Raw genomic sequence first — 18,894 nt, 5'->3', positions numbered from 1 at the left:
GGAGTCAAGCAGCCTCTTCCTGGGGTTAACACTTTAATCTATATAAGATACGTAGATAGTCAAGCCTTCCAGTAGAGTTCTCCTTTACTTTTCGGACATTGAGTTAGTAAAAGAAGAAAATTAATTTTCCTATTATCTGGATTTATTGAACTACTGTTCTCATCTTGAGTGTGATTTTCATACGAACTAGCAGCCCAGGTGTTTAGAGGTGTGTGTGTTGGGGGGGGGGGGAAGGTAAATCAAAATAAATGAATAAGCGAAGTAATAACCTGTTTAAATATTATAAAAAAAACAAACAATGCTGAAACTTCTTAAAAAAAATCGCCCCCCCCAAAAAAAAACAAACGTGATGCAAACGAATGATGTTAAAATTTCTTAAAATCGGAAAACAAAAACAGAAAAAAAAAAAAAAAAAACGCGCATGTGATGGACCCCCCCCCCCCCCCCGAACATAATGCAAAATGAACAAACTTCTAAAAAAAAAAAAAAAATCAGCGAACGCAAAAAACTTTTTTAAAAAAAATTAAAAAAAAAAAACATCTCACATCACGGTTCGAACTTACAACCTTTAGATAATGACGCCGCGCTTTAATCAACTGAGCTAAGAGGACGTCGACAAAGGAGGGGGGCGCCACAGGGAGATAACTCTGTCCAAAGCGCCGACACCCCTCTCCCTCCTCATGTTAAATAATAGCTTCTTTCTCTTTCACATGTTCTAAAAATCGAAACATCGCTACCTTTTGCTCGGTGTCATAAATTGTTTTTCCGTAGTAAAAAAAAAAAACAAAAAAAACTACTTGATCAAATTAAGTGAATTTTTTTTTTTCAGAGAACTTCATTCCATAACAGGTACGTACAATATAACTTTTTTTTATTTTCATATTTAATGTCTTGGTTAAACTATACAAGTATTAAATTTTAAAAACCTTAAACGTAGTCTTATTTTTAGATGTACAATCTTACGACTTATCAAAATAAATCAGTACTTCTTACGATGTATTATGACATATTTACATTGTGAAAACAACACTCAAAATGAAAACAATAGCCTAAATAAACTAAATAATCCAAATTATCAATCCTCATCTAAAAAATTCAGAAACAGAAAAACATTAAGACTTAAAAAGACCAACGATCATAAGTTAATTTGGGGTTTATCTAGTTTTACCAAAATATTAAAAACTATCCATAAAAAAATAGAAACAAAATGGCACAAAATAATACATTATGAACTTACATGTTGGGTTTAAACAAAAGAGTACATGAAAAATTATGCAAACTCATCAAGTATTTTAGTTTTTCACAAAAAAAAACACATTTTAACGGTGAAATGTTTTGTCTGTCATTTTTTTGCTTACAATAAGATCAACGTCAACGTCCAAGGGACATAATTCAACATTCAGTCATAAAAATACCTGTTTTTATTTTATTTTATTTTATAAAAACAAAAATACTGGATGAATTTGTGTAAATTTTGATGTACAGCCTTTTTATAACCTAAGAGATACCAACATAATTATTAGTGATGGGACGATTCCAATATTTTTCTCGATTTCAATAAAATAACCGATTCCATACTAAATCCCTGATTCCAATACAATAACCGATTCCGTACTAAATCTCTGATTCTGTACTAAATCTCTGATTCCAATACAATTACCAATTCTGATTCTTTATGAATCTCTAAATATTTAAATATAAAGTTGTTAGTTTTTCCCTTATTACCATAAAGGCACATTAAAGGTGTATATACACTTTCGAATGTAAAACACACTTGGGGGAGGGGGGGGGTCTATAGATTTTAGTTTTGCTGGTAGTTTAAAATAAAAATAAATATTTATTATTTCATTATTACTACCAGCAATGGAAATAAAAAGATAATTAAAGGAATCGTTTTTGGCATTGGAAAATAGGCACAAATTTTTCCGATTTTGATACCCTCAAAAATCCCGATTTTTCCGATTTCCAATTAACTGTCCCAACACTAATAATAATGTCTGGTGCGAAACTGGATAAACACGATTAATTCTTCCAAAGAAGCAAGAATAAAAAGACGTTTATTACACTCACCTTCCCTTCTTTGCCAAGTTTATTGATCTGCTTCGCATACCAATACGGTTCTTTGTATCTGCCAATTTTTGAGAGCCTGATGTGTGAGCGGTCTCCTCTGGCATCAGATGCATTGTCTAGAAAACTGGAGAAACAATTGCGTTACGAAAACCGACAGCATTTAATCAGCAGCAAAACTGGATATTTCAATCTACACTTCCACGGATGAAAATACTATTTCAACCAAGAGAGACCAAAGTAAATGTTCCTATTCACTTGCCTCCCCACGAGGGCAGAGTTAGACACAAGGTCAGTTTTAATGCGGGGAAAATCTAGCTCCTAAAAAAAAAAAAAAAAAAAAAAAAAAAAAAAAATAAGGGCACTCTGGATAGGAACAAAAATAAAAATTGTCACAGTCGTGAAGGATTTCTTCTCCACTGACCAAGGATCGAAAAGGTGAAGTATAGTATCAGAACAGATACTAAACAGTGATCTTGGCCCAAAGGCCAAGAAAGTGTGACAGACCAACGAAAATACATGTACAGTTTATAAATAACGGAACTCAGCTTCAAGATGAAGAACTGAAATTCCTTATTTTATGAATTTCCTGTCCAATAAGAAGAGTTGCCGCTAAAAATTTGGTAAATCAGAACAGGCGACTTGAAGTCTCCAGCAAACAGTGTCAGATAAAAAGTTTGCATCATATAAAAAAGTTCCGCTTACTAAACCAGATTTCCTGGCTTTAGTCAAAAAGTAACGAAATTGTCGTAAAGAAAATATGTAAAAGTTTTGTACACATTTTTTTTTTAAATATGCTTTTATAAAATTAAATTGAACTTGATTATTTTTTGCAAATTATTTCATTGTTTTGAATTTGTTTGCAGTATTGTAAGAAAGATATTACTTTATGAAATATTTACTGATTTCTTTATTTTTTTTTTAGAAAAATAAAATAAAATGTTTTTTTTAGAAAAAATAAAATGTTTGCTAGAAAAAATAAAATAAAATGCTTTTTAGAAAAATAAAATAACATTTTTTTAGAAAAAAATGTTTATAGAAAAATAAAAAAATGTTTTTTAAAAAAATAAAATGTTTTCTTAGAAAAAATAAAATAAAATGTCTTTTAGAAAAAATAAAATGTTTCTGTAGAAAAAATAAAATAAAACGTTTTTAGAAAAAATAAAATAAAACGTTTTATAGAAAAATAGAATAAAATGTTTTTTAGAAAAATAGAATAAAATGTTTTTTAGAAAAATAGAATAAAATGATTTTTTGTATTAGTGTTTTTCTTGTATCATTAAAATATTTTATTAAAAAAAAACTCTAATAAACATAATACATGCGTATCTCATGTAAAATGTTGAGCAATTTTCAACTAAAACAGGATGGTCGGTTTAGTAAACCGAACATTTTTTTTATTTTTAAACGCAAAGTTTTTATCTGACACCATTTGCTACAGACTTTGAGCCACCCGTTCTTTTGATTCACCACAAAGAATTTAAAAAATAAAATGGTGTTCAAGGGATACACTACTTATCAAAAACAGCTCAAAGATAAGGATTAATGAGTATCAAGTGATCAGTGAGACAATATAATAATGATCAGTTGTGGTGGAAATTTGATAGAATTTGATTATTTAAGGGGACAACTCAACAAGAACTTATTTACATTGAACTTGAAAATGATCATGTTGTAGTTAGCTGAAAAGCAGCATCACAGTATAGAGTTCTAGAGGTGGATTGTTCTAGGAAAGCATCTTTGTTAATGAAATTTGAATTTAGTTTTAGGCACAGATAGAGTTTGGAGAAAATTGTTGATAGTAGTTGTAGCTAGACGAGTGTTTGTTGTGAATGGTTTGCAAAGGTGGCAAGATGGCTATAGATTGAAGCTCAGACGAGCATTTGCCATGACAATAATGATAGTACAGAGATAAATTTGCAACGACTCTTTGGTTGTAAAGAGGAGAAAAGGATATCAAAGAGGAAAATATTCAAATTACTGTAAATTTCAAAACTAAAACCTTCTTCAGGTGCATCTTGTCAAACTCAGGGATGTTTCTGTTGAACTTAGGAATCTAACACTCAAGATGAGGACAATAGTCCGAAAAATAATAATAATATGAATAACCAATCCTCATCTTAAGAAATGTTATAACAAACCTTTTGTCATCAACGTCTTCTAGTAATCGCATCAACGGGCGATTATCCGACAATGTTCCAAAAACGTCTTTTTTCTTTGATTGTTGGTTTTTGTCAACCATTTTCTTTGCATGATTCTTTCGTTTTAATTTTGAGAGTTTTTTCTGCGATGACTCATCATGTTTAACCGATGGTAAATCTCTTTGTCTGCCTCTCCACAAATTGCCAAAGGAATCAGATTCTTCCAAATCGAGGCTACCATCTTTCCACCTTCTCGCCTCCTCTATTTCAGAGACGGTTAGAACTCGTTGGTGGAGTTTCTTTTTGGAAATAGATTTCCTGTTACCAGTTTGAAGATCAGTATCCGAAACCGGGATCACAGGGTCACAATTCACATCAGTTTCAAGATTTTGGTCCCTTAGATCAGACATTTCTGCTTGTAAATTTCTTGAAGTGGAACATGATCTGCTAGTTTGACTGGACAAATAAGATAGGGCTTTTGTGCAGATGCCGACTTGTTTCATGAATCCGTGAAGTCGCAGATAACTCAGTGCCATTATGACAGGGAGGTTATCAAAGACCTGAAAAAAAAAAGAAAATCTATTTTTTAAATAATACAAATACAGGGCATCCTTAGTCAAAGCAACAAAATAAAAAAGGGGTAAAATTAAAATACATCAAGGAGGAGACAGACAGCCAACCAAGAGCTTTATGGTAACCTACCGCCAGTATCACTGAAAGTACAGCAAAGAAAGACAAGAGTAGCCAGTCACTGCATGAGACACAGTGAAGAGGAAGCTAGCAAGCTAGTTCTCTGGATACCAACAGATGGACACCTAAACCGTGGTAGAAGAAGAATGACCTACATTGACAACCTGCTACAGGACACAGGATTGGAAAGTGTTCGGGACTTGCAAACTGTCATGTGAGATCGAGAGAACTGGAGAAGTCATGTGGATTTGGTCGTGAAGCGTCTTGAAAGACGACAGAGAGAGAGAGAGACAGACAGACAGGCAGAGAGAGATAAGAGAGAGAGAAAGAGATAGACAAAGAGAGAGAGAGAGATTACATCAATTATTTTGGAGATTCTCTGGTGAACCGATCCTGGAGAAGTTGTATAGATTCGGTGGTGAAGCGTCCTGAAACACGACGGAGATGAAAGAAATTGATGAGATGTAGGAACGTATTTTTTATTTGATTGCCCCCCCCCCACCCTTTCTTCTCCCTGCAACCTCTCTATCGCAGAACGTGATGTTGTTAGTCCGGCTTTGTTTCATAAATACTTATATATTTTCTTCAGCATTATATGATCTATTCTCTGCTTTCTTTGTTCCAGCTCGTTGACCCATTGCTCTCTTGGTCTTCATAAATTTACTCTTTTGCTACCTCATTGTAATGTCTTTCTATTCCAGTAGCTTTTTTCTAGGATTGGAAAGTGTTCAGGACCTGCAAACTGTAATGCGAGATCGAGAGAACTGGAGAAGTCATGTAGATTCAGTGGTGATATGTCCAGAAAGACGACGGGGATGAGAAGATGAAAAAAAAAAAAGATTAGGTTGTCCCCCAAAGTTTGTAAACACTTGCAAAATATTTAAATTTTACTTGTCAAGTAATAATATACAAAAAAAGAAAATTAATCAAAATAAAGTTGCTTCAAGTGTCTGTGAATTGTCAACTTCAAGCTCATCAGCCAATTCTCCAGTGCTTGATGAAGGCACAATGTTCAGCCTGGTTTCCAAGTCTCCATCATCCAACTTTTACAGCCGACTCGAATGAGGCTTATCTTCAAGACTCATGTCGTCAGAATTGAAACGCTTGTACCATTTTGAGATTGTCGCATATGCAATTGTTTCTTCACCTTCAGTAGCACAAATCTCTTCTGCGGCTTTTCTGGTTGAAAGACTTTGCTTCCTGTAGTAACGAATCAAAGCTTGCAGCTCAATTTTATCAATTGCCATTTGAAATAGACAATATAAATGTAAAAATATTTTTAAAATTTCATTAAAAATTCAATTTTTCGCAACTTCTGGAACAACGTAATATATAACAAATATATGTGACCAAAAACAACACGAATAATTTTTTGGCACTTGTACAGTTTAATCAAGACATAAAAATAATGAAAATATCGAAAAAAGGTTATATTGTACATATCCATTTTGAACTGAAGATCTCCGAAAAAAAATTTCACTTAATTTGATCGAGTAGTTTTTTTTTTACAGCGGAAAAACATGTGTTTATGACAGCACGTTGAAGTAGACATCATTGAATTTTTTAAACTTTTGTTTGGATTTTTAGAACATGCCACAGGGAGATAACTCTGTTTAAAGCGCCGACACTCCCTCCCCATCTTTAATACTAGCTTTTCTTCCTAAAAATCGAACCTTTTGTTCGATATCATAACAAATTGTTTTTTCGCTGTAAAAAACTACTTGATGAAATTAAGTGAAATTTTTTTACGGAAAACTTCATTCCATAACAGATACGTACAATATAAACATTTTTTGATATTTTCATTTTTTAATGTGTTGATTAAACTGTACAAGTACCAATTTTTTTCTAATGTAGTTTTTACTGAGATAAAATTTGTGTTGAAGACACCACGTTAGAATGAAAAACAAAAAAACAGGATGGCGACAGGCGACAACATGAGTCCCTGAGAATTGTTTAGAACATTTTTTAAATTAAACAAAATTGCATATATATTATTTAATTGGAATTCATTATTGAGATGAGTATTATTTATTAATTTTATTTATTGCGGACTATTATCCTCATCTTTATTAGTTGTTTTTTTCACAACGTTTCGGCCAACTATTCCTCTGGCCTTTGTCAGGTGGTAACCGCGACGGGATAGGAACTCCGAATCTCCTTACTGCATCCACAGTAATTACTGCCTTCCATAGTTGTTGTTGTCTCACCATGTTTTGGTCAAGTAAAGCCTCTGACCGGCTTTGGGTATCTTCAGACAATGCTCACCTGGAACCGTAGAGATTCAACATCTCTATCCACTGTGCCATGGGCCCCATGGTTTCAATCCTACCCAAAGCTGGCCAGAGGCTTACTTGGCCAAAACGTGGTGAGACAACAACAACTATGGAAGGCAGTAATTACAGTGGATGCAGTCAGGAGATTTGGAATTTCTATCCCGTCGTGGTTAACACCTGACGAAGGCCAGAGAAATAGTTGGCCGAAACGTCATGAAACAACAGCTAATAAAGATGAGGATAATAGTCCGTAATAAATAAATCAATAAACAAAATTGCATCGGAAAAACGTGTTGAGTGAAAATTTGGTGCTTCTTTGTTATTGTAGCGAAATTCAAAAATTGAATCATAAGTGAAACCAATGGTACCCACTTAATTGTCATGTCACGGTAATGAACATATCCAAAAATTATGAAAAACCATGAGATAGAAAATTAAGAACTAAATTGGCCAAAGATTTTCAGTTTTCAGAAAAGTTTTACCTCCCTTTTATTACGATTAGAACTCTCCAGTTTCTTTTTATGCAAAACTCAATTTTCGAGAATTGTCTTCGAAAACTATTTTTTTATTAATAATTTATTTTCTACCTCATTATTTTTTTGTAATTTTTGGATATGTTTATTACTGCAACATGACACTACAATAGATACCATTGGTTTCACTTGAAATTCAATATATTTTCAAATAACAAAGAAGAACAAAAGTTTATGTTAAACCGAATTGTATATTTTATTAGCCATATTTCTGTCGAATTTTAGATTTTGAGCGATTCTTGAAACCTCACATAGTACCTAATGCCATTTTTTTTTTCAAATCACATTTTTTAAAAAACTCTAACGTGATGCCTTTGACAACACTTTTTTTATTTTAATACAAAACACTTTAAAATAAGTTAAAATACAAAAAATAACTAATCTTGTAACATAGCGCGGATGTAAATGCATGCAAAGTGATATCACGAAGAGAAAAAAAAAAAAAGAGAAAGTGAACAATCACATGAGAGATGAGATAACGTTCGAGATCACGTGCGAAGCATGAATGGCGCTCAAGATGACGATCATGATTTCAACGGCTAACAAGAGAATGAGGAAATAAATGTTGTTGTACAAAACAAAAAGCAAGTTGGAGTTATTTCCTATTCTTTGTCTTGGTTTCTTTCATGACTAAAACTGGACATGCGTGTTGGTTTCCAGACAATGTTATAATCTAAGTAAGAGGTAGCTGGTTAATTTTAATGCATCTAAAACCAAGCTTTTCTGTAGTTCAAACAGCCCCTTTTCTGTCTGTCTGCTTCCTGAGACCTCCCTTCTCCAACCAGCAGCCTGCAGCTCACTCCAGTACCCTTCCATTGCTTGCTGCAGCTTCCTACAGCCTTCCAGTGTCAGCCACTCCCTACTGCAGCCTTCTTACACCTTTCGAGCGCCTGCCACATTCTCTTGCAACCTTCCAGCGCCTGCCACAGCTTCCTACAGCCTTCCAGCGTCAGCTACACCCTCCTGCAGCCTTCCTACACCCTTCCAGTGCCTGCTGCATCTTCCTACAGCCTTCAGCAGCTTATCATTCTTGCTTATTTCCTTTCTTTTTTCATCCTTCTTCGTTTTGCTTTGTTGTTTTTTTTCTTTTTGCCTCTGTCTTGATATTTTAGTTGTACGGTGAACTGGTTTAATCACCGGTTGCTCCCCTCTGCAACAAAGGTCATCATGTTAAAGGTGATTGTTAAGGTGGAAGTAGAAATTTACAAAAACAGCTTTCAGGCAGCCCAAGAAAACAACAAGAATTATGGGCAGAAAGTGGGTGCTCATTTTACATTAAATTTACATAGAAAAGTGATCCCTACTTTTTGAAAAATTAATTTCTTCATATCATTAAAAGTATTTCTTGGCGATGGAAAAGATATATGACGGTGTGTTGTATGTGCCCTAAGGATTTCATAGAGCTTGTGATTATCTTTTGCCGTGAGATAGGCCTTAAAAGAAAAGAATGCAGTCATTATTTCAATATGGTCCGTAAACTGCATAAGTACCAAATGGTCAATATCTAGATTCTTTCCAACTAAAAAAAACAGCAAAACAGCAGACCTGTACGAGAGTGCCTACACCCTAAAAATACGTGTTTTACACCATTTTTTTTTTTTTTTTTACTTTTTTTGATGATTATCATAGATTAGACTTAAGTATCATATTAACAGAAAAAAAAAAAAAAAAAAAATTTAATGAATTTTAAGAAGGGGTTCACTTTCTCGTTATAAGGTTCTACTTCATTGCTACCTGACTTACTGTCCATTTCTTTACCAACGTGTCACGTGATTAGAATCCTTTCTTAAAAGTCATTAAATTTATTTTATTTTTTTCAAAATTTTTCTGCTAATATGATACATGAGTCTGTAATCTATGATAATTGTCAGAAAAATCTTTAAATTAAAAAAGGTGAAATCACGCATTTTTAGAGGGTGGGCGAACACTCTCATACAGGTCCGCCAAAAAACCTTTTACTGGTTTTCAGGTGCTGAAAACGAATATAGCATTTAAAAGTGGTGCAGAGAAATAGTTTTCATGATAGGAAGAAATTACTTTTTCAAAAAGTGGGGATCATTTTTCTATATAAATTTAACGTATATTGAGCACCCACTTTCTGGCCATCTAGTGATATTTTTTGTTTGTTTTTTGGTCTGCCTGAAAGCTTTTTTTGGTAAATTTTGACTTCCACCTCAACGATCACCTTCAAAATGACGACTTTTATAGGTTTTCGGATATGCTGAAAACGAATACGGCTGACGTATACAAGTGAGGTCCCCATAGCGAATACGCATCGGCTCTGATGTTGTATGCAGCGCGTTTCAGGGAGCGCTCATTAATCTGAAAAGAAACAAAAGAATTTTGCCGTGTGTGGCCTGGCCTTTTTTTTTTTTTTTTGCCTGAACTTTGCGCTTTTCAGATTATTTTATTAAAAGTTTTTTTGTGGGGCCGGGGGGGGGCTGTAGATTATAGTTATTTTTATTTTTGAATAAAAATAATTATTAAAACAAAAACAGTTGTGTTCTCATCGAGTAGTTTCTTTTTATTATTCAAGAAAATAAAAAGTACTCATGTACATTGATCCATGCTGAAATAATAACGTTATTATTCAGAAAGCCATTCTTAACATGGGGACGGGAGGATGTTGTGTACCTGTTCTGTACTTTCACCTAACAATTTAATAAAAACAGATATCGGCCAAAAAAAAATTATCCAGCAAGTACTAATTTGGACTCGCACCAATTTTCCTGTCAATAATTAATTTACTATAACTATAATCATGGTCAAAAAAAAAAAAAAAAAAAAAAAAAAAAAAAAAAAAAAAAACGTACTTGTACAGTTTCGTCAAGATATTAAAAAATGAAAATACCGAAAATAGTTTAAATTGTATGCATACGTTATAGAACGAAGCTCCCCGAAAAAAAAAAAATTTCACTTAATTTCATCAAGTAGTTTTTTTTTTTTTTTTTTTTTTTTTTTTTTTACAGCGGAAAAACACGTTTTTATGAGAGCGCGTTGAAGGCAGCCATCTTGGATTTAAAAAAAAAAAAATTTTGTTTGAATTTTAGAAATGCCAAAGGGATATAACTCCAGTTACAGCGCTGACACGGACACCCCTTTCCGTCTTTAATACTAATTTTTCTTCCTGAAAATCGAACATTTTGCTCGGTATCATAAATTGTTTTTTCGCTGTAAAAAACAAAACAAAAAAGAAAACTACTTGATGAAATTAAGTGAATTTTTTTTTTCTCGGAGAACTTCGTTCCATAACGGATACATACAATTTAAACTTTTTTTTCGATATTTTCATTTTTTCATGTCTTGACTAAACTGTACTAGTACCAAAAAAAAACAAAAAAAAAAACATATAACAAAATAATCCGTAAAGCGCAAAGTTCAACCCCCCCCCCCAAAAAAAAGCAAGGCCACACGCGTCAAAATTCTTTCCTTTCTTTTCAAATTAATGAACGCTACCTGGAACGTGCTACACTGCCTCGTGCTGCGTACAACATCGGAACCGATGCGTATTTCGCTATGGGGACCTACCTCACTCGTGTATATGTCCGCTACGAATACTTCATTTAACTTTGCCGCAAACAAGTAGTTTTCCAGATATTAAGTAATGTAATCCCTTATGTTATAAACAGTTGTCCTGTTAATTCGCCGAGTATTTGTAGCACTAGCAGTCAAGATTCGGGAATCTCCGTAAGTAACGAGATTCTTAGGATACCTATTGTAAGCACCCTTTGTTTACATAATCGGAGAAATTTTTGTTCCATCCATACAGTAATTAATACTTTCAAGATATATAATAATTGGGTTTGTATTACTGTACACAGATTCGAAAAAGTTGTCAAAAAACAAATATATAACAAATAAATGTTATCAAAGGCAAGATAAGTTACTTTTCTACCTAACTGGATATGTTTTCAGTGTTTTTATTTAATGTAACATGTTTATTCTGCTCGAAAAACATACTGTGTTTACCGATATATTGGAAAATTCAAAATGGCGCCCGACTCTCTCTTTAACACAGTACGTTTGGGAGACAAAATACTGTTAGAAACTCGCTCAATATATATTACCGTGACATAGGGTGATATATAATCGGTGGTTTTTAATAGTATCTTGTCTAATTTATTATTCATAATACATTTTTCCGAACTTACCTTGTTAAAGAGAGAGTTGGGCGCCATCGGTAAACAATGTATTTTTTCGAGCCGAATAAACATGTTACATTGAATAAAAACACGAAAAATATATCCAGTTTGGTAGAAAAGTAACTTATCTTGCTTTTGGTAACATTTATTTGTTATATATTTGCATTTTCTTTTTTTTTTTTTTGACAACTTTTTCGAATCTGTGTACAGTAATACAAACCCTAATAATTAAGGATGATGCAAGGGTCGGGAACGTGCCCGTTTGCCAAACCTTGGGAATAAAACCCAGAAGGTCAAATTGCTGGCGGTTAATCTTATAAAGCAACGATCGAATTTTGTGTGTGTGAATACTTGATGCTTTACTTCAAAATGTTATTAGAGTTGACATGAACCGATATTTATTTATTGAAATAAAATGTTTTCGTTACTTTAAATTGAAAGTGCGAACACGTGAGACAACACTGGGATTGAATAGAGAGAAAAAATAAAAATAAAACAGTTTACAAACGCAAACATTTACTTTTTACCACTGAACATTTTCTTACTAGAAACATAAGTTTTTTGTTTCTTTCCTTTTCTATCATTAATTTTGACATTTATAATAAGCAGAAAAACTTACCAAAAAATTGTAAATACTTAACTAGTTATCGAATTTAAAATGTTATAAAACCGGTGAACAACAAAACTAAGTAGCAGACCGGTGTTCTATAAAATATGTCCCATGTAATTATTCTTCCACAATGTATGAAAGCAGCGGTTACTTTATTTTGAGGAAATGTACGAGACTCTCCACCCCCACCCCACCTAAAATGCGTGTTTTACACCATTTTTTTCTTTTTTTTAATTTCCGACGATTATCATAGATTTAAGTATCATGTTAGCAGGAAAAATTCTTGAGAGAAAAAAAAAAAAAAATTAACGACTTTTAAGAAAGGGGTTCACTTTCTCGTTATAACGTTCTACTTCATTTCTATCTGACTTAGTGTCCATTTCTTTACCGACGTGTTACGTGATTAGAACCAGCTGCCAACATTGCACTACTTTTTATTGAAATCAACCGAGAGCTCTTTTTAGTATCCTCGTTGTTCCCTTAAGTGCAATTGTCTGGATCTCTTTTGCACTTGGTTCACCAGGAATATTAGTTAGGTAGAACTTCAGGTACTTCTTCATAAGCCCTGTGGCACCTATAATAACTGGCATGATTGATATCTCTCTAAGATTCCAGTTTCTTTTCATATCATACATGAGACCTTGATAGTTGGTCTGTTTCTCCCTTTCAGCTCTGTTCAGACCTCCATCATTAGGGACACTCACTTCAACCAAGGTTGCCACTCTCTCTGACTTATTTCATATAACTATGTCACGTTTGACAGCAGAATTTTCAAGGTAGGTGGCTATAGGGATTAAATGATCATAATGTATGGTATATAAATCATTTCCAACTGTTCTTTCAGGTTGACGTTCCAAGGACTTGCTGCTACACTGGATGTTTAATTTTTTACAGATGGTTCAGTGAAGGTACTTACATACTCCATCATGTCTCGCTGTGTAGTTGCCGTCCCCCAAAAGAACCTTGCAACTTAATACCAGATGGGTCACACTTTCTAGTTTCATGTGGCAGAATCTGCATTTGTTGTCATTACTGAGACCTTCCATCTACTTGAATGCATCGGTCATCAATCCCTGGTCTTGAGCAGCCATTATAACCCTTTCCTGATCGTGGTGGAGGAATCCTCTCTTGAGCCAGTCTAAGGAACCTTCTTTGTCTATGTATTCCTGTGAGAGTTCCTCTAGAAAATATTTTGCACGCTGATGTTGGTCTCACTCTTCCTCTTTGATACTACTTATGTGGAATTACATACTTGAGAGAGTGAGTCAAAGAGCATAAATTGTAACATGTATTAAAAAGTGATGGAATGTGTGTATTCTTGCCCAAAAACACGCTGCAGTATTTATATAAAATGATGAGCAGAAAAGATTTGCATAGGAACTGCTCTGTTGTTTTCCTAGTATTGGAAAAGCGACTTCTTTTTATAAATATAGAGATTGGGAAAAAATCTGTAAAAATTATTTGTTTAATAGTTTTAAAAGTTTAAAAACAAATAATTTTTAACTTTCTGACCAAAGTTCAGTTTTTTTTTTTTAGATCCTTATAAGAAAATATACAGTTAAAAGATAATTCAACATTGTATGCTGTATTATCAAAAAAAAAAAAAAAAATGGATTGTAAAAAAAAAACCCCTCATTTAAACATTATTTGAAAACAGGTACATTTTGGTCCCCCAACAAAACGAGGGTGGACCTGTAAATTCACCCTTGTCTGTTCGTCCATTTATCTGTTTGTCTGCCTGCATTTTTCTCAATAACTGCGCCTTGAAATTTTGCGCAAACATTAAACATGATACGAGTAAAAAAGTAACAGAACGGATTATCCATGAAAACTCCGATTGCTCCCCTTTCGGGTTAAAATGACTAAAATTGACACTTTTGGGCTTATTAAAAAAAAAAAAATACCTTGGATTTTTATAAAATTGTCTGAAAAGTTGTAACTAACTGATTTCTATATAATTTTGTTTCTCTATACTTCGCAATAACTGTTGGGTGTGCCCCAAGGGCTCTTTTAGGGCTAATAAAAACACTCCATTTTGGGGACTATTTTACCATATTTGTCCAAAATTTTCTGTGTATGTCTATTTAACAATTTTGCATGGTGCTGAACACAAATTTAAATATGTTAAGGGGACTTTTGGGGCTAAATGGGGGGGGGGCGGGCAAATGATGGATTTGGTCATTTCCTTTTGCATGATGCAGAACTCAAATTCAAATATGCTAAGGCCTAAAACTGCACCGTTTGTTCATTTTCACCAGAATTTGACGTCCCCTGAGGACTTTTGGGGCTAAATGGTGGGGAAGGGGGCAAATGCTGAACTTAGTCATTTTTTTTATGCCTCGTTCGCGGTGTATTCACGGGGGACCATGCATGCTTCACTTGTTTAACTTAAAATTAAAGTCACATGTGAATTGGTAATTAAATACACTTTCAGAAAATATAATTTAATCAGTGAAATTCGGTCTTCATTAAGGTCAAGGGCCGAGGGACAAAACTCAAATGCTCACATAACCATTGTAATAATATTGACTACACCTTTTGTTGATCAAATTAAAACATAAGTCATTCAAATTAAAAACTAATGCATTCAATTTTAAAAAAATAGTGTATTCAAGTTAAAACCAAGGCAATCAATTTTCAATCAATTTAAAATCAAGTTTTAAATTATACAAGCAATTTTTTCGCGTACATAATGAAATGAAAAGTAAAGAAACGCATGAAATACGGTAAATATAAGACAACACCAATTGATACTAAATGCCATATTATTGAAGCTGCTCAAAAGCATGAAGATTGGCGTGCCGTAACAAGGGCAAATAGCTGTAATTAAAGTAATTCAAGAAAGTGGGTTGTTGAGGATGAAAAAAAGCATCGAAACGAAATCACGAGGCGGGGTTAAAAACGAACTAAAAAGTTTTTGCCTTGTTGCAAGGGTCATTTAAAAAAAAAAAAAACTGTTAGAGAAGTAATAAATGGTTTGACCTTTACTCCTGATCTGAAACGGAACACATACATCAAGTCTGTTGCCAGGGTCGCTGGAAAGATGGTGGGATCCTTCTACCGCTCCAGAAGATATCTCACTACTGATGCAATTCTCTATCTATATAAAAGCCAAGTATGTCCAAGGATGGAATACTGCTGCCATATCTGGGCAGGAGCTGCTAAAAACAGCCTATCCTGCCTTGACAGAGTACAAAATAGACTTTGTGGCTTAGTGGGGGATGCCCTTTTCTCTACCCTGCAACCTCTCTCCCACAGAAAAGACGTTGCGAGCCTGTCCTTGTTGTATCGTTATTTCCATGGCAGGTGCTCGTCTGAACTCCAATCTCTGGTTCCCCCTCGCCAATCTTTCACGAAAAACACCCGTCTAGCCGAATCCACTGTGAAAAATTTCCCCCACTCTTTATTTTTTCCTAAATCAAAACGTGGATTCCATGAACAAAGCTTCTTTCTTAGAACTGCGCGCCTGTGGAACTCTGTTCTGTTTGCCTGCTTCCCACCTGACTACAACTTGGATGTCTTCAAGTCCAACTTTAACAAATTCCTAATGAATCGCCCCCTTAAGTAAACACTTCATCAAATCTCCATACTAACGTAATGTACTTGCAATAACCCTTATCCCTAAGTGGCTTCCGGGCCTTGATAAGTGGTGACCAATGTGTAAAAAAAAAAAAAAAAATGTTAAATTACCTTGAAATATTTATCTGAAAAATTACAGAACCACCCAAATCAAGGAAAAGCAATAAATGGATCTACAAGTACAATCAAACGACATCTTGGTGGAGTTTGTTTTTCAAATAGGTTGTTAAAAAGGTTATAGGCATACTTGTTGGTGTAAACATACCTGCTAATAAATCTAAAAGGAAAATTAAAAAAAAATTGGATATTTTTTTTACATTAGGTCCACCTACACAATTTTCTTGAAAATGACTTTTCTAGGCTTTCGATTATGCTGAATACGAAAATTGTATTGAAATTTTGCAGAGACAAGTAGTTATTGAGATATAAAAAAACTGTATTATGCATTGTATTCTTTAGCGGCCATGTTTTTTAGCAACGTTGAGCCTGTCATTACTAAAATGGGTGACCAATTTGGGAATTCCAGGTGTTGTATGTAGGAGGACGTTGACATCTCCCTGCAAAAACCTAACGTCGTCATCTCCCCTAATGAGGATATACATGTGATTGGGGACCACTTGTGAATTTCATACTCCCATGAAACTTCCTCCTTTGGAGAAAGCCAGTTAAACCCGAAGAGGGTTAGTGCCAACCGACACGTTTTTTTACGGTCATGTGCATGCACATAAACAAATCTACTTTTCTACGACCGACACTGCCAGCTAGCGTAAAACATGGCCGCCAAAGAATACAATGCATAATACAGTTTTTTTTTTAATATCTTGATAAGTTCTTGTCTCTGCAAAATTTCAATGCGAATTTCATATTCAGCATAGTCGAAAACCTACAAAAGTTGTAATTTTAAAGAAAATTGTGGAGGTGACCTAATGTAACAATTTACCAAAAATTTAAAGTTTACTTCAGATCATAAAATTATTTAGGTGTTTGGGCCGAAAAAAAATTTTTTACAAGAAAAATCTGAAAAAAAAATCTTTATAATGTACATACTTGTCACTGCATGAAGATGTCATATTCCAAAAATCACGTAAATCGATCAAGTTGTTTTATTTTTATTTAAGAAAATCAAATATTATCACACATTTTAGTGAAGAATTGCTTCACACCATCTTGTTTTCGAATGATCGCTACTAACGACACCTCTCGGAAATATACGATCAACAAGGGCAGACAATCGACTTGGAAACAAAAATGGCAAGACCCGGTTTTTATTTTTTTCTTAAATGTTGAAAACACTTTTTTATAATACAATATAATAAATTAACTTATTTAATGCATAAATAAATTGACTTATTTTAATAAAGAGAATGTCTAAAACACTGGGTTTTTTTTTTTCATTTGAAAACAGACTTTAATAAGCGAACATGCAAAACAGGAAAAGAAGTCGTTATGTTAATATATTATTTTGTATTTGTATTATAAAAAAAAAAATGTTTTCGACATTTAAGAAAAAAAAAAAAAGTCGATTGTCTGCCCTTGTTGATCGTATATTTCCGACAGGTGTCATTAGTAGCGTATCATTCGAAAACAAGATGGCGTGAAGCAATACTTTGCTAAAATGTATGATGATATTTGATTTTCTTAAATAAAAAAAAACTTGATCGATTTACGTGATTTTTGGAATATGACATCATCATAAGTACGTACATCATAAAGATTTTTTTCAGATTTTTCTTGTAAAAATTTTTTTTTCGGCCCAATTATAGACAAGCACCATTATTTATTATCTAAACTAGTGGGGGGTACCCGGCATTGCCTGGTTGTTTGGAGGTGTGTGTGTAATTAATAATACAAAAAAAAAAAAAAAAGACGAAAAACGATGTTAAACTTCTTTAAAAAAATTAGCAAAACCAAAAAAAAAAAAGAAAACAGCGAACAAACGTAAAACTTTGTAAAATCAGAAAAACAAAAAGCAAAAATTCATGGAAAAACGTGTTCGGAAAACCAAAAACCAAAAGCCAAAAAAACACAGCGAAAAGTGAAAAAAAAAAAAAGAAAAGGCATAAATAACCCTTCGATTCGGTTAATTACAGTTTTTTTAAGCAACTACGAAGTAACGCTTCGATTCGGTTAATTCCAGTTTTTTAAGCAACTACGAAGTAACGCTTCGATTCGGTTAATTCCAGTTTTTTAAGCAACTACGAAGTAACGCTTCAAATCGGTTAATTCCAGTTTTTTTAAGCAACTACTAAGAAAAGAAAACTCAAACCAGTGTTCCTTCGTAACTGTTCCTTGTGAACGATCCGGCAATGGTGTTAAGTGGTTCCGGGGAAGGAGGAATTTAATAGAGAGAAAAGATTTTACCACTTCCATTGAGTTTAACCGATTTTGGCAGTGAACTCTCAGCAGAAAAAATATAGGGATCTAAGATTATCGAGGAAGTGAAGAGGTAATAGGCCTATAACACACCTCAGATATTGTGCTGCAGTTTGCGCATATTACATTTGCATGAAATGTCTTGATTTTTAATCCTATTAAGGTCAAAATCAGAGGGGAAAAATGAGTTCATTTTATATATAAATAGAAGAAGATAGATAGAATAGATAGATAGAATAGATAAAAGCAATTGAAATATATTCTGTAGAAGACTGGGCGGTAGATCTCTACGTGGTCAATGATGTAGAATATCACCAGCCAATTCGAAGGGACCAAATGTACATTGTGCTGCATTGTACATTAATAGTCAAGTTGTTGTTTATTATGGAATACATGAAAGCTGCATTAAAAAGGATAAATACATCCAATCAATGGATGGTACCTGCACTTGAACATTTCGCTAAGACAATGGATTCAAATGAA

At 33.6% G+C, this 18,894-nt stretch overlaps 1 protein-coding gene across 6 annotated transcripts in view; it reads right to left on the bottom strand.

The window, feature by feature from the left end:
* The window catches only part of LOC145285904 (pentatricopeptide repeat-containing protein 1, mitochondrial-like), a 90,987-nt gene that overhangs the window by 26,796 nt on the left and 45,297 nt on the right, over nt 1-18,894 (bottom strand). For 5 of the 6 annotated variants that reach the window (XM_080134380.1, XM_080134379.1, XM_080134382.1 and 2 more), the window contains 2 exons: nt 4,209-4,768; nt 2,071-2,194 (listed from right to left, as the gene is read on the bottom strand). In XM_080134380.1, coding sequence (XP_079990506.1) covers nt 2,071-2,194; nt 4,209-4,744 — 660 coding nt within the window. In that variant the 5' untranslated portion in view covers nt 4,745-4,768. Of the gene's footprint in view, nt 1-2,070; nt 2,195-4,208; nt 4,769-12,468; nt 12,618-18,894 lie in introns of those variants that run through there. The other variant, XM_080134377.1, reaches the window with a different exon arrangement.

This window comes from Euprymna scolopes, chromosome 10, assembly GCF_053919585.1.
Source record: "Euprymna scolopes isolate OS-2025 chromosome 10, ASM5391958v1, whole genome shotgun sequence".
NCBI lineage: Eukaryota > Metazoa > Mollusca > Cephalopoda > Sepiida > Sepiolidae > Euprymna > Euprymna scolopes.
Note: the sequence above shows the minus strand (reverse complement) of the source record. Positions and strands in the feature narration are given on the sequence as shown.